The 15,736-nt window shown below is 45.5% G+C and overlaps 1 protein-coding gene across 1 annotated transcript in view; it reads left to right on the plus strand.

Moving 5' to 3' along the window:
- Window positions 1-15,736, plus strand: part of pou6f2 (POU class 6 homeobox 2) — a gene marked incomplete at both ends in the record, with an annotated part of 69,486 nt that continues 53,750 nt past the window's right edge. The window contains 2 exons of the mRNA XM_084475195.1: window positions 1-31; window positions 1,724-1,864. Of these exons, the coding sequence (XP_084331321.1) occupies window positions 1-31; window positions 1,724-1,864 (172 nt within the window). The remainder of the gene's footprint in view (window positions 32-1,723; window positions 1,865-15,736) is intronic.

The following is a 15,736-nucleotide window of genomic DNA, read 5'->3' on the forward strand; positions in this document are numbered from 1 at the left end:
ATGAGACGCAAGGAGGAAGAGACACGAGAAAGTGAGAGAGAATATAGAAGAGAGAGAGAGACAGAGTACAGAAGAGAGAGAAAGAGACAGAGAGAGGGAGAGTGACATTAGGAGAAAGAGGGGGAGAGGGAGCATGACATTAGGGAAGAGAGAGTATGGAGGGGGACATTGGGAGCAAGAGGGAGAGCGACATTAGGGGAGAGAGGGGGAGAGAGTATGAGGGGGGGGGGGCGTAGGGCAGGAGGAGGGAGGAGGAGCTGACGTCTAGTAGTGTCTTGGGAAGCCTCCTCCAGCTGGCTCCTCCAGTGGCTGCTGAGACTCATGGGGCAGGAGAACACACTGCTTCCTCTCGTCCTGCCTGCTACTTCCTGTACCTGGGACTACCCTAGCTTCCGTCCTGCTGAACACACGCTTTTATTTTCTAAACTACTCTCAAGCTTTGGTTTTTCTGGAGTGCAGTGTTGGTAAGCTAAGAGCTTAAGGATTGTTCTATTTGTGTTTGTATGCACATTGTGTTTGCAGCGTTTGTGTAAAGTAAGAAAAGCTATAAGCTGTTGTATAGATTAACGAGAGGAGCGATGATTGGTTGTTTTATTTTATTTAGCATATTTGTTTATTCATTTTGTTTCCTTCCTGATTTCTCAGCTTTAAATATAATATATATATATTGTTGAGTTTGGTTTTCAGTTTTTATTTAGCCTTATTTTAAACATTCTTAATCACTAATCAATTTACGCATGATTTCTTTTTAACTATATTAGTAATTTATTGGAAATTGTTTGATGCGTGTTATATCTAGGAAGTGGCCATTTTGTTGAAATAAATATATACTTTGATTGATAATTGTGCTTACAAATGTAAATTCTTTCATGATAATTATTATTTATTTATTATAACAATAATTATTATTACAGTATTAATAACAACATCAATAATAATAAGACAATGCAATATATTTTCATTATTATTACGTCATTCATTATGTTAATTCCAAAAAGTTTAAGTCGTACTTTAATCACATGCATATTATTGTTTATCATTTATTATTATTATTATTATTATTATTATTCATAATAATAATGATAATAATCTTACTATTATAATTAGTTAATACAGACACTGGTGTGGTTAAGAGCCTATATTGTGATTATTCATATTCATAAGATCCTTAAATGTATTATAATTATTGAAATAATTATAATTATTATCATAAATGTATTTTAATAATAATAATAATAATAATAATAATAATTATTATTATTATTATTAAGTATTAAGTATTATAGTGCCATGGTCATGAGCCTATAGATTATTGTTAATGGTGCAGTGGCATGGTTTATGGGCATATAGATGTGACTCGTTTATAGCCAATAGACTGTTCCTAATATTATGAATGTTATTATTATGGAGAACAGGCATGGTATAGGAGCATGTGGAGGTGTGTATGTGGGGAGGGCTGTTCTTTGGCAGCGCTGTACGATCCGTAACAGACTCACTCCAGCAGCAGCAGCAGCCCTCTGATGAAGGAGCCCAGCGGGAGAGATACAGAGCGAGGGAGAGAGACAGAGAGGGAGAGGGAGAGAGTGGCAGCGGTCGAGCGAGCCAGAGTGCAAGGGAGAGCGGCGGAGAGCGTGAATTGTATCCAGATGTGGGTTTGACCGGACTGCGTGTCGCGTGTGTGTTCTCTCCCAGCAGCCTCCCCTCCTGGATCTGATGCTTACAGGGCAGCTGAGCAAGCCCCTGGTCTCCCTGCGAGGCTCGGGGGAGCCCCACAGCCCCGACACACAGGACCTGATGGACAAGCCCCTGCTTCTCTCCTCCTCCCCAGCCCTCCTTGAGGAGCACAGCCCCGGAGCGCTCTACGGTGAGTCCAGCTCTCTCTCTCTCTCCCTCTCCTCTTGTCTCTAGCCCTGGGGGAGTGTAAGCTTCACTCTCTCACTCTCTCTCTCTATTGTGAGGGTGAAGTGAGCGAAGAGGGGGGAGCAGGTGTCACTGGTGTCACCACGATGTCATCAGAGCACATCAAACTAAGTTGCGCTGGTGCGTGATTGGCTGAGGCAGCGGGGCTGCTTCTCTGATGGCATTAGGGGGGGAGATGGTGGGGTTGGGGTCGTGCCGACACAGTATGGGAAGTCACGCTGCCTTGCTGTTTGTTTTTATTCCTCCTCTCCTTTTTATTTGATGTTTTCTGCAATTCAAGAGATGAATCGGTTGCTTTTGTTGTTTCTATGATGCTTTGCGATGCAAAACCTTAAAAAATTATAGTATTCACAATGTGACTAGAACATTTCATACTGAGGCTACCAAAGTGCTTTTGAGCAGTTATAATCCACGGAAACAATTGTTTAAGGATAAAAGCAGAGCTCGAACAAGCCTCTTCCCTTTAGCTTTATTGAAGTTACATCTCCAACCTGGACTTCTTCTTCACTATATCCATGTACGCCCGTGTGCTTACTAAATGTTCTTGTTTTTCTCCTGCTTCAAGAGTGTGTGTGTGTGTGTGTGTGTGTGTGTGTGGGTGTGAGAGAGAGTGTGTGTGTGTGTGTGATCATTCTGGCACCTTGTTAATGTGTGGTGTTGTTTAACGAGACCTGGCTCATTATCCTCCTCATATTAACAACCTCTTCGCAGTCACTTACTGTGATCCCATAATGCACTGCATCAATTACATCCACTTCATTTTCTAACTGCACTTGAATAGCCTCAAGATGAAATGAAGAGGTGCTTTAATTTTATTCAAAAGATGTTTTCTACGAGAGGTGAGATGTTTTCTCATAAATGCAATCACATTGTACTTTAAATAATAATTTCCTTCGATCATTTTTATTAAAATGATCAAGATGCAATTTGCTGAAAAACAAATGTAGTTAACATGTATAATCCGGAAAATTAATACACTTTATTCAATTTATTTATTGTAATTTATTAGATGCATTTATTTATTACATGCATTATAATTTAAATTATCTTAATATTTTTAGAAAAATAATCTCTTGATCTGCTTGTAGAGTACATTTTGCAGAGCAGATCTGGATGGTGTGGATCAATTAGGTTCTTGTAGATGGAAGATGACCTCCTTATATATATTAGCAATGTTTGAAAGTTAACTTTAACCATAGCATAATTAATCACCAAATAACCATCATACTAAACATTATTTCAAACTAACCCTAACATTATTAATCACTTAATTACCATAAGAATCAACATTATCACAAACAAACCCTTACATTGTTAATCACTCAATGACTCAATAATTCTAGTAATAATAACAATAAATGTGAGCATGCATGCGTGCATCTGTGTATGTGTGTGTGTGTGTGTGTGTGTGTGTGTGTGTGTGTGTGTGTGTGTGTGTGAGACACTGTGAATCATGCTAAAGTTAACTCCCTGCCCAAAGCATGATCACGTCATATATTGTCTCCTTGATGTAAGTAAGAGGACTGATGGAGGGAGTGATGGAGGAGGGGTGGAGGATGGGTGGAGGAGGGATGGAGGGAGAAGGGATGGAGGAGGGATGGAGGGAGGGGTTGAGGAGGAATGGAGGAACGATAGAGGGAGGGTTGGAGAAAGGGTGGAGGGAGGGATGGAGAGGGGTGAAGGATGGATTGATGAGGGGTGAAGGAGGGATGGAGAGGGGGGGAGGATGGATGGAGAAGGGGTGGAGGGAGGGATGGCGAAGGGGTGGAGGGAGTGATGGAGGAAGGGTGGAGGATGGATTGATGAGGGGTGAAGGAGGGATGGAGAGGGGTGGAGGATGGATGGAGAATGGGTGGAGGGAGGGATGGAGGAGAGGGGTGGGAGGGGTGGAGGAGGGATGGAGGAGGGATAGAGGGAGGGGTGGAGGAGGGTTGTATGAGGGGAGGAGGGGTGAAGGAGGGATGGAGAGGGGTGGAGGTTGGATGGAGAAGGGGTGGAGGGAGGGATGGAGGAGAGATTGAGGGAGGGATGAATGAGGGGTGGAGGAGTCATGCTGTATCTTCTGCATCATCAGGCTCCTCTGAAGTAGGCGTGCTTTATGCTTCTCCTTTCTACCCATTTACGTCAATTAACATCAAGTCTCTCTCTTTATCTGTTTCTCTTTCTCGCTTTATCTATACCCATTTCTCATCTTTTGGACCCCCCCCCCCCACACACACACACACACACACACATATTATAACTGTTAACAACAATTTATTTTAATACAATGATTATTATTTAATAGGGTTTCTGTAGAGGAGAGCAACAACTTATCAATGAACACATGAAGGGAAACTGTGTTAAATGTTGAGTGTGTTTTACTTGTGGAATGTCCATTCTTATTGGTTGGTCTGAGTTGTGTGTACCCCTGCTGTGCCCGCTTCGCTCCAGAGGACCCTTCCGTCACTGCGGGAACCGAAGAGAGGGGGGGGGGGGGTCACCTAGGGGGTCAGCGTGTGTGTGGTGGGGAGAGAAAGCGAGCAAGCGAAGAGAGAATTTTACAGGCGTAGAAGAAGAGTTTAGGAGATTAAAAGTAGGAGTTTAAAAGAGGCTATTGTCCTCATCAATCATCTAGACTCCTTTCTGTTATTTAGTAAGTACAGTCCACAATCCACTCATGATGTTTTTATTTGACCCAATACATTCTTATTTATTTTTTGCACATTTATTTTTTGTATTAGTTCAATTGAACAAAAAAAAAAGAATTTCCTTCTCTGGACCAAATGTAGGTTTATCTCAGAACAGTCAAGATTGTGTTTGGTCTGAAATGTGTTAAAAATCATGGCATTATAAACACATGCAAGTTTTAGATCCAATGTTAACGTTGGGATGAGTGTTTAACTGGTTATAACAGCAATGGAACAGTGCAGGCAAAGACATCAACATCATCTATTAGATAAAGTGTTCATGGTGTACCTCTCCCCTGTGGGCTTTTATTGTGAAAGGAAGGCGAGACTCAGGAGCAGTTCAGGAGCACTTTGCTTATCTTGAGAAAATGTTTTTGTGACAAGCTGTGATCATAACAAAGTTGTTCTTCTACGACGTTCTATCAGCTATACAGAGAAACGAAAAAACATTTAAAATTTCTTTCTTTTTCTTTCTTTTTTCTTTCTTTTAACCAATAAAATGATGTGTAAAAGCAAATAAAATAAATAAAATTGATATAAGTAAAGGACCAATCAAGCATCAACATAGTTCACATCACTTTTTAACTCTTTAAACGGATAAGACAATTAAAAGACAGTGGCAGACACACACGCAGGTACAGAAAGAGACATGCAGGCCATCTCACGTAGCTGTACAATTGCAATGCATACGTGCAACAAAATATAATGATATGTTTTTAATGTTATTATTTTTTTATTAAAGACATTTTGAATGCAAACAAAGAAACCCAATTACTTTAATGCAGAATACACAACATATAAAAGCTTGTGTTCTACATAAAAAAGCAGGAAGTAAAATGTAAAAGCTTTTCGCACAATTTTTTGGAAAACGTTAACCATAAAATGTTTTACCGCCACATACGATGAGCTGCGCATGTCGAGACCTTTCACCATTACCATGGCCACAACACCCCCCCCCCCCCCCCCCCTCACACACACACACACACACACACACACACACACACACACACACACACACACACACTGCAGGGACATTGACATGACCACAGGGAGACGTCCCCAAGACAAAACAACCGTAATGTTAGTCCACATCACTTTCTTCCTCTCTCTCCCTCTCTCTCTATCTCTTCCTCTCCCCCACTCCTTCTCTCTCCCCCTCTCCCCCCTCTCTGCCCACCTCCTGTTTCCAGCGGGGTGAGAGGGCTTGTTGTCCTACTAAAAGCTTGCCTGTGCAGACAAGTCTTCCACTCCAGCTAACAGGGGGCTACGCCGTGCCCCTCCACCGCTCCCTGCCCACTCCTATTTATTCCAAGGAGAAGTGGACATTAGGTGGAAAAAGCGCCGGTTACCAAGGGGTCCAGCCATTTTAGATGTGTACAGTTTTCCTGTCTTCTCCTCCTCCCAATCTCCCACCGTGAACACAAATCTCCCGCTCCCAGACGCCAACAGACAAGATAATAAGACACTCGCCTGCACAATTCCATATTATATTCAGCATTCAAAAGCTCATCTGTTGTCAGTTTGCATTTGCTCTCTCGTGGATGTGACGCTTCTATCATCAGGCTGTCAGAGGGAGCTGCTCCCGGAGAGACGGGAGCCCTCATTTTGTACACTTACTGTCTTCTTCAAATGGTCTGCACTTACACGGCTCCTGCCAAAATGGTGGAAGATGTTTTCCACAAAGGTCACCCCCAGACCTTCTCCCCAAAAAGAGAATAAAATGAATGTTGGATTGATTCTCGCCACCGTGGGCACAGGCAAAGCAGGGCCATTCTGCCGGTAAAAACCTGCACACTTTCTTCACTTTTCAGCGCTCAAATCATGTTGAAATTTTTTACAAAGAACTAAATACTTTGTCTCATTATAAGTAGTCGACATATAAGGAATGAGTAATTGTGTCTAATTTCAGTCTTACGTTTTGACATCAGCTCGCTGTTAAACTCGGTGTCTCCAAACTCATTCTGAATAACTTCCCTTTAAACTTTCATTTGTTAGTCCAAGTTGTCGTGACTCTTTCTGTTTCTTTAATTTTCTCTCTCTCAGCCCCCATCCATGAATAGACGTATGCACACACACACACACACACACACACACACACACACACACACACACGCACACACGCACACACACACACACACACACACACACACACACACACACACACACACACACGCACACACACGCACACACCCCTGGAGGTCTTGTTATTATGCGTGTGTAATGAGCTTAGCGTGCACGCTGCATGATGGAACAGAATGCCTGGCCATGCAAAGCGGTCGTTAATGCTGTGCACGGGGTTAAGTCACAGAGCAGCGCTGGATAGGGCATGCTGGGTAAATAAGACTAGATAAAGAGGACCTGAGTGGCAGCAGCCCCCCTCCAGGAGCCAGATCTCATTATGGGCTTTTCACATGTGTCCTGCCGCTGGGAAAGGGGCTTAATGTGTCCCTATAAAGCAGGTGTAATGCACTCAGTAATGCGACCATGCAGGTCCCACGGCCCACCGCAGCACCTGGCGTGGAGACAGCCGACTTGTTTTAAATCGGCCAATCACAGCGCCCTGTTTCGCCCAAGACAGCTTCTATTCAGCGGTATTAAGCAGAATATACAGAACTCTGAACACTCTGTGGCCAACGTGATGAGACATGATGAGACACACAGGAAGTAGACGTGGTTGGGTCAGGGTGCGTATCAATCACAAACAGACAGCACGATCCACAACCGACGGACAGATTGTGATTCAAACAATTTTGTTTTGTATTATTTGGATTAAATCGAGATTGTATCAAGAAGTTGTAAGACTCTAGCGGTAGGCGTGGGTGACGCCGTGAACCGGAACAGGGAGTTAACATGAACATCAATTTCTACTTGTTTTCATTACGCCTCCATCACCTGGTCCTGTTTTAAGTTTGGGGACCGTCTCCCCCCCCCCCCCATCCCCCCTCATAAGAAAGAGACGAGAACGAGAGCGGCGGCAGCCTGCTGCAGTCTGGCGCGGCCTCACTGAGCAATATCAAGACAGCTTTCATGTCCGCCAGAGGAGAGACCGACGGAGGGAAAGAGCAGGCGGCCACATCTGCCGCGCCATGCCCGCCACGCTCGCCGCGGCGGTAATTGAAGGCGCGGGAAGGGTCGTAGGTTTTTCTTCTTTTTTTTTATCGGGAGTTGAAATTACAATCTTGTCTTTGACTTGTGTGGCGCAGACCCCGGGCCCCCCCTCCGCGGGGTCCCCCTTCCGCGGGGCCCCCCTCCACGGGGCCCCCCTGCATCTCCCAGCAGACTGTATTATTTATCAGCAGCGCTCTTTGAGCAATGACCAGGACTAATGCTTCACCTTCTGTCCTTCAGCCGCCGCACGCTTCCCTTTGAAACCCCAGACCCGGCCGGGGGGGGGGGGGGGGGGCTGGGCCAGCTGGGGGTGTGTGTGTGTTGGTGTGTGTGGGGGGGGGGGTGGAGGGGGTGGGGGGGGGTTGCGAGGGGGGGGTCTGGAGAGTCATGTTATCTCAAAGTTATTATGTTTTTTTTTCTACCTTGATATCTGGCGGTTGTGGAAAAACACTGTGATGCGTTCTGTCTCTGAAATGGAGTCGCTGGCTTCAAAGTAATGCTGTGTGTGTGTGTGTGTGTGTGTGTGTGTGTGTGTGTGTGTGTGTGTGTGTGTGTGTGTGTGTGTGTGTGTGTGTGTATGTTAAGCCTCTATGAGTGCAGATGAGCTTCAGAATATACCTTAGAAAAATTAAACTACAACGTGTTTGAATTCCAAACCTGCTACGTAAAACCTGCCACGGTTTATCTCAGTCCTATATCGTAACATTTTCCACATTCAGCATTTCCTTAATGAATATAGATGAACAAGAGCTGACATGCAATGTCCTAATAACCTCTATACGTCTGATCAGGTGCTCAGGACTGGTTGGGACACTGAATACCAGCAGAACACCGTTCCCTGGTTCTGAGGTCCAAACAATAAATGAAAAAGCGTATTGTAGCGGTGGTGGTCGTGGTGGTGGAGTTGGACGTAGCGGTAGTGTAGAGGTGATGGTGGGGTGGTCTGAAGGGTGCTGGGTAGGACAGGGGTGTAGGGGTGCATGGTGGTGTAAAGTGGGCCATGAGAAGCATTAAAGCCAGATCCCCCCGGGGGCTCAGCTTGATGTGTCAGCCGTGACATGTGGTTGTCTGACCCCCCTCGACCAACACACACACACACAGACAGACACACACGCACACGCACGTTACGCTCATTGTTCGGATAGATACGTCTCAGGCTGATGGTCCTTCTCCATGGAAGTCTTTGAATGTGAAAGGACTTTCTCTTGTTCTTTGTCATGAAGAGCCCTTTGGACTCCACAATGTTAACCCCGCTGGTTTTATTTCACCCTTGGAATGAAATGCCACAATAAAAGGTACTGTTTTCATTTGAAACAATTAAAGCTGGTACAGATGCCGTTCCCTTTGTTTGAAATCAAATCACATCAGCCTTGCGTTGAAGACACACTGGGGCGAAAATTGGGGGGGGTAGAAGCATGGTCCTCCTTCAGGTCCTCCTGCAGGACAGGGATGCAGGAGTGTGGGCCGAATCCTATTTACTGCTAACTATGATTTAAGTGATCCAAGGGGAGGAGCCCTCTAAAAGGCTTACTGCTCTCTGAAGTCTAACAGGATGAGGAGTCCTCGGGACCATTCTCCTCCTCTCCCACTGTCAGGACATAATCAGGTTGACATTGGTCTGGGGAGGAGGAGGAGGAGGTCTGAGGAGGTAGTGGGGGGGGGGGGGGGAGGGGAGGAGGGGGAGGAGGAGGAGGAGGAGGAGGAGGAGGGTAGGTGCAGGAGGAGGATAGTGGAAAGAGGGGGTGGAGGAGGGGGGGGGGGTGATTAGGAGGGGGGTGGGAGGAGGGGGAGGAGGAGCAGGAGGGGGGGAGGAGGTGGGGGAGGAGGAGTAGGAGAGAGGGGCAGGAGGATGGCTCCCAAGATGAGCTTTAAATGCCGAGAGTTGTGATGCTCTCCTGCTCTTGCTGTCTTTCTTATTTTGTCTTTGTCTTTCTTTTTATTTCACCCTCTCACATAACTTTTTTCTCTCTCCTTGTCTCTCCATCATGCCCTCTCTCCTTCTTGACCTTTGAAGCAGACACTGAAATCACCTCACCAAATCACCCTGCTCCTCTCCTCTATCTCCCTACTATTCTTCTCTTCGCTCTCCTCTTCCCTCTCTTTCTCTCTCTACTTCTTTCTCCCTCTCTCCTCTCTTTTCTCTCCCTCAGTTCCATCCCCTCTTCACCTCCATGCGCAGAGGCAGATAAAAATCACACTCCATATGCAACGAAGAAAGAGAGGGAGAGAGAGAGATAGAGACAGAGAGAGCAAGCAATAAAGCCCTCGTCCTCCCCCCTGGAGCACATCATTTACATACAGGTTATCCTCTACAGTCTAGTGAACCACTTTTCCTTCCCCCTGTTGTCTGAGAACACTTTCTTGATGATCTCTCAGGAATACCTGGGGGACCTGTCTCTCTGCCCTCCTCTCTTAGTGGCTCCAGAGCTCTCTCTCCCTCCCTCCCTCCCTGCCCTGTTAATTCTACTTACCACTGGACTAATGAATGAGTAGGGTATTTTATGCCTGTAAGGTCCATGGCCTCAAATAAGCGTTTAACGCCGGCGGCCCCAGAGAGCCGTCCCCCCACGCGGCGGCTCTTCATTAACTAAACGACAGCTCTCAGGCTGCAGCGCTGACTCCCGCCCCACGCGTTATGCAGCTAATCGCATTACAGCCAGACTCTCAGGGGCACTGGGCCCCATGCACTACTGGTGGCTCATCTTCAGCGGCCTCAAACACCACCCAGGGTGGGGGTAGGGGCCTGCTTATACCCAAGGCCCTGATACCCAGGCCCAGTCAGCCGGGGTTTGTGTGCTGTGTCTGTCCTGGTCCCACGGGGTGACTGGGCTGAGGGCAGCCTGGGAGATAGGCAACATATTAGGGATGTCTCCCTCTCTCTCGTTCTCTCTCTTTCTGGTTTTCTTACTTCCTCCCTCTCCGTCTAAAGTTTTTTCTATCTCCCTCACTCTTGTTCTCTCTCCCTCCCTCTCTCTCTGTTCCTCTCTCTCTCTCACACTCTCTTTCTCTCTCCATCTCTCTCTCTCTCTCTCTCTCTCTCTCTCTCTCTCTCTCTCTCTCTTTCTCGTTCTCCATCAGCCTACCTCTCTGTCTCCATCTCTTTCTCCTGCTCTCTCTCTCTCTCTCTCTCTCTCTCTCTCTCTATCATTGAGTGGTGTGTGTGTGTGTGTGTGGCTGTTGTCCCAGCCCCTCTCCCAGCAGCATTAGTCAGATCAATGGCAGCCAATCTGGGACAATTGGTAGTGTATTGATGGGATTAAACCTTGTGTATGAGGTGGCTTGTCATTCATCCTGCCCCCTCCATTATCCTACTCACACCACCTCTGTGTGCAAATCATAGAAATATCAATGCAGTAACACTCAACACAATACAATACAATTCACACAACTGCAACGCTCATTTAGCCAAATTGGTATGGATAGATGGAGGGAGAGAGGTAGATGAGAGGGAGGAAGAGGGGAGGAAGGGAAGGAGGGATGGAGGGAGGAATGGATGGAAGGATTGGTAGATGAATGGAAACACTAGACATTCATTGTCAATTTTCATTTTCATAATGTTGTATTTTGTGTATATAAAGCAAACACAGCCTCAGAGCCTTGTCTCAGTGGAGTACTACAGAGAAGGGAGTGACACAGGCTAAGAAGCAGACACTCTGGCCCTTTCTTAACAGACATTATGACTCGTGGTCGTGCTAAGGAACCAATGGTTATCGGGTCCCTCGCTCTCTCTCACACTCTCCATCTCTCTCCTAGCTTTCTCTGTCTCTGTCCCTCCCCTTCTGCGTCCGATGACTTACATAATGCATTTCCACTAAAATAGCTTAAGTGTTAAAGCTTCTTTCATAGTGAGAAATTGATTCATAATGCGACGAGGCGAGCGAGGCGAGGGCTAATGTGAACACAAAGCCTCCAATAACTCGCCTTCCCCCTACGCCTCTCTACCCTGCTCTCTCCACCTTGCTCTCTCCACCTCTCTCTCTCTCTCTCCATCGCCTTCTCTCCACCCCCCCCCCCCAGCGCCACAGAGCGGGGTGGCCTGCTGGTTCCCTGATGAAACAAGGCTAATTGTTTAGCTCAGTCCTTGGGGCGCTCTGCATTAAGACACGCTGAACGATGTCAGATAAATATGCCCCCCCGCCTCCTCTCCTCTCCGCTCCACACCTCCACACCTCAAAACAAAGTGCCTTTGACTTGTTCCATTGAAAGCGGCTCTACAGAGGCCACTTTGTCGATCGATGGCGGGGAATTTATTTTGCGGTGGATATCGGCGGATGTCTCCCGCGCCCCCGACACAGCCAGAATCACACACTGAGTTCTATTATGAGTTCTATTATGAGACCCTGTCTTATGCCCTGTTATTTCTTTAGGAGGGGGGGGGGGAAATTCAATTGAAGTTAAAGTATAGTCTTTCTGTTGCCCTGTTTACTTTATGATGGCTGTAGTATTACTGTAGTAGTGTTGTAATGTAACACAGAGTTACAATGGTGTTGTTGGTAATATTGCCGCGGTGTATTACCGTTGTATTTCTGTGTCATTTTATTGTCGTGTTTCTATAGTATTGCTGTAGTCTTGTTGCTAAAACTGCTGTAGTATTATACTGTATTGTTTACCTTAGTGCAGAAGCAGTCTGAAGCTGTGCGTATTCAGGCTAATGCTGTCTGCAGCCCGTAGACTCAGGTTAGCGTTGCTCTATTCAGAGCTAAACCAGGGGGTTGTCCTGCAGAAAGCCTTTCCTCAACCCTCACTGCGCTCCCAGATCAAGGTAAAGAATGGAGCACTGGCCGCGTGTCACCTGATCTGTGACCTCATCCTTTCAGCTGCACTGGCACCCGGTCTAGCAGTCCCACCCGCTAGAAGCCGGGCCGACCCAGGTTTTTGTGTACGCTGCCCTGATCACGTTATGTCGTCTCCACACGCTGCCAAAACAGGTTTACTGTTATAGGGAAGAAAAGAGGTAGAAATGAAGTGAAAAGATGGACTTGCAGAGATGGAGATGGACTCGTTGGATATTCCTCCGGTCGGCTGTTTAATATGACTTAAGTAAATTACCGGGATCCACAGGGAGAGACAGGGCCAGGGGTAGTTATTGATTATTGATTCTTGTGCGGCCATAAAGTGGTTAACGCCATGGTTATTTGCACTCTTTCTAAGTTATTGCGAAGAGATGCATCAGGAAGGGAAGGCCGTGTGTCTAATTCTATGATATTTATGAGCAGGGCAGCTGGTGCTCACTGATGTCCTTATACTCTATAAAGCATTATTAGGGAAATTATATTCTCAATAAGGAACTGGTGCTGTAGAGGAATAATGTGTTTTTTTAATCTGTATTCAGAGACATTCCAGCAATGATTGACAATTTATATTGACTTTTAATCAAATAAAATACACAAATACTATAAACTATTAAGTTAAATAAAATTGTGATAGTTAAATGGATAGATACTAAATAAGAATAGTTCCATGTGAGCACTACTTTTATGATATATTATATTGAATTTGATCACATGTATGTGTCACAGTGTGAAGCATTTCAACTAAATTTAAAAATAACCTGGACCCATCTGCAGTCAATGCTGACCGATATGGATTTCAATAATGGTATCAATAAAAACACAACCTATTCTACAAAAAAATAATGCTGACCAGGCCGTAACTCTCTCTTTGTTTAAAATAATCGTATCGACACCTCAAACCTGTCCCAGTCACACCACCCATCCAGCCGAGCTACACATGTCACACAGTTGCACTGACAGATAGAGTGGAAGGAGTGGACGTTTTTTTTTTGTTTAAATTCTGAAAGTCTCCCTCTTCTAACTGGGAGGAGATCAATCTTACACATTGTGACTTTAATTATAGCATAGTATAGTATAAACATAGATGTGAGGAGGGATATGAGTAGAGCTACTGAATTAAGATATATAAGGAAAAAATCTTCATGGATAAGGCTAGATAGGAACAGAGTTATGATATATGATATTAAAAGCACTCGTGAATGATGATATATAATGTAAATATCTTCACGTATAATACAAAATATGAACAGAGATGGATGATATGAGTGTCAAAGTGTCAAAGTGTTTTATTGTCATTTGTTCAGAAAACGCAGGGTCATTCTGTACATTGAAATTCTTATTGACCTGGCAGGCAAACAATACGTAGTAGGCATAATAGATTAACAAAAGAGACACAAATAAATATATCAAAAAAATAGAATAATGAGATCTGAATAGCGCTATTGAGTGAAGATATGTAATGTAAATATCTCCATGTCTAAAGACATGAACAGAGTGATGATATATGCTATATGAATAGCACTAGTGAATGAAGATATATAATGTAAATATCTCCATGTCTAAAGACATGAGCCGAGTGATGATATCAAATATGAATATCACCATTGAATGAAGATATGTAATGTAAATATCTCCATGTCTAAAGACATGAATAGAGTGATGATATGAGATATGAATAGCTCTAGTGAACGATGATGTATGCGATGTGATGGGGGGGTGGATGCGGTCAGTGTGCGGCGATGCACTGGGGTGGGTGGGGGCGGTGGTGTAACAGGGCGGGGCGGGGGTCTCTATAATGGGTGAAATAATGGATGAAAAGAGAGCGGCATGTCACAACATGTACTGCTTGCTGGGTGATGGGCGGGCGCATGAGGACCTCTGTGGAGACACGCGGAGGCCGACCTGCTCCCTAACCAGCCCCCCACCCCCCACCCCCTCCCGGGGCGCGCTCAGCACAGCCATCAACCGCTCCTGGCTCGTTGGCTAGGTCAGGCCACTTAACAATTATTTGGGTTTTATGTAAAGAAGAGATGATTTTATCTGGCAGAGGGGGGGGCATGGCTCTGTCTGAGGGAGATGTCCCCGCGTCCGGTTTTATGTTGTGTCGCGTTGTCGTGGGAAACCTGCGTGTTTACTGCAGGGAGGAGGCGGAGGTGGAGGGTCCTGCCTTATTAAAGTAATGCACTCGGTTTAAAGGTCACCCTGTTCCGTTTATTAACGGATGAGCTCACTGCTGGACCTGTGGTATCAATACTTTATCCACTGATGGAGGTTTAAACATTCTGGGATGTCGTCTAATGCACTTAAGTGACTCTCCAAGTCAGAATGGATGAATAAGATTGAAATACTTTACTGTGTATGTACCGATTTATACTGTGTATATGTGTACAATATTTATAATATATAGATATACATACTGTACTCTATTTAATTTCATGTCATTGTTTTTACATGCATCCTCGACTAAACCCTTATTTTTTGTAGACTTATGTTTCATATATTAAAATCTATCAACACACTAAAAGTATTTCATATTGTTATTATTAATATACCAATAATATACTCACAAAGGCCTGGGATCAATAAAGTACTATGTTATCTTACATGTGTGTTCGGTGATAAGGACAGCAGGGTGTCCACTGTCTGCTGTTAACCAGCCACCGAGGAGAGTCTGAAGACAGCTCAGTGCTCAGTTATCCAAAGGCTATCACACAGACAGCGGCCTTCTGCTGGCGCTAGTCATTAGCTCTCTGATTAACATGTGGTCGTCTGCTCTGCTCCGCGGTCATCACTGACAGCGAAGAGTGTAGTGAGAAGAGGGGAGGGGGAGAGGAGGGAGGATGGATGAGAGGACTGGAAAGGGGGAGAAGAAAGGAGGAGAGGAGGAAGAGGAGGGAGAGAATCGGAGGAGGGGGAGTGTAGGGAAGATGAGAGGAGGAGAGGAGAGCAAAGAGAGGATGGGAGAGGAGAGGAGCGGGCAGTGCAGTAAAGACTCGAGGGAGGGAGGGAGGGAGGGGGAGGCATTTAGCTGAGTGATACTCAGGGATGTAAATGTGTGTATAATATGGCCCCAGAGAGGTTGGTTGAGCTGCGTCTGTCAGCTCTAATGCTCCATCCTCCGCAGCCAGTGATCCTCCGCTCCTGCTGGTAATTTATTCAGCGCTAGCGCCGCTATTGATAGAGCACTTAAACACACACACAGATGCTCCCTCCTCCATCTCCTCCTCCTCCTCCTCCTCCCTGTAT

This window comes from Micromesistius poutassou, assembly GCF_964030765.1.
Source record: "Micromesistius poutassou genome assembly, chromosome: 11".
Taxonomy (NCBI): domain Eukaryota; kingdom Metazoa; phylum Chordata; class Actinopteri; order Gadiformes; family Gadidae; genus Micromesistius; species Micromesistius poutassou.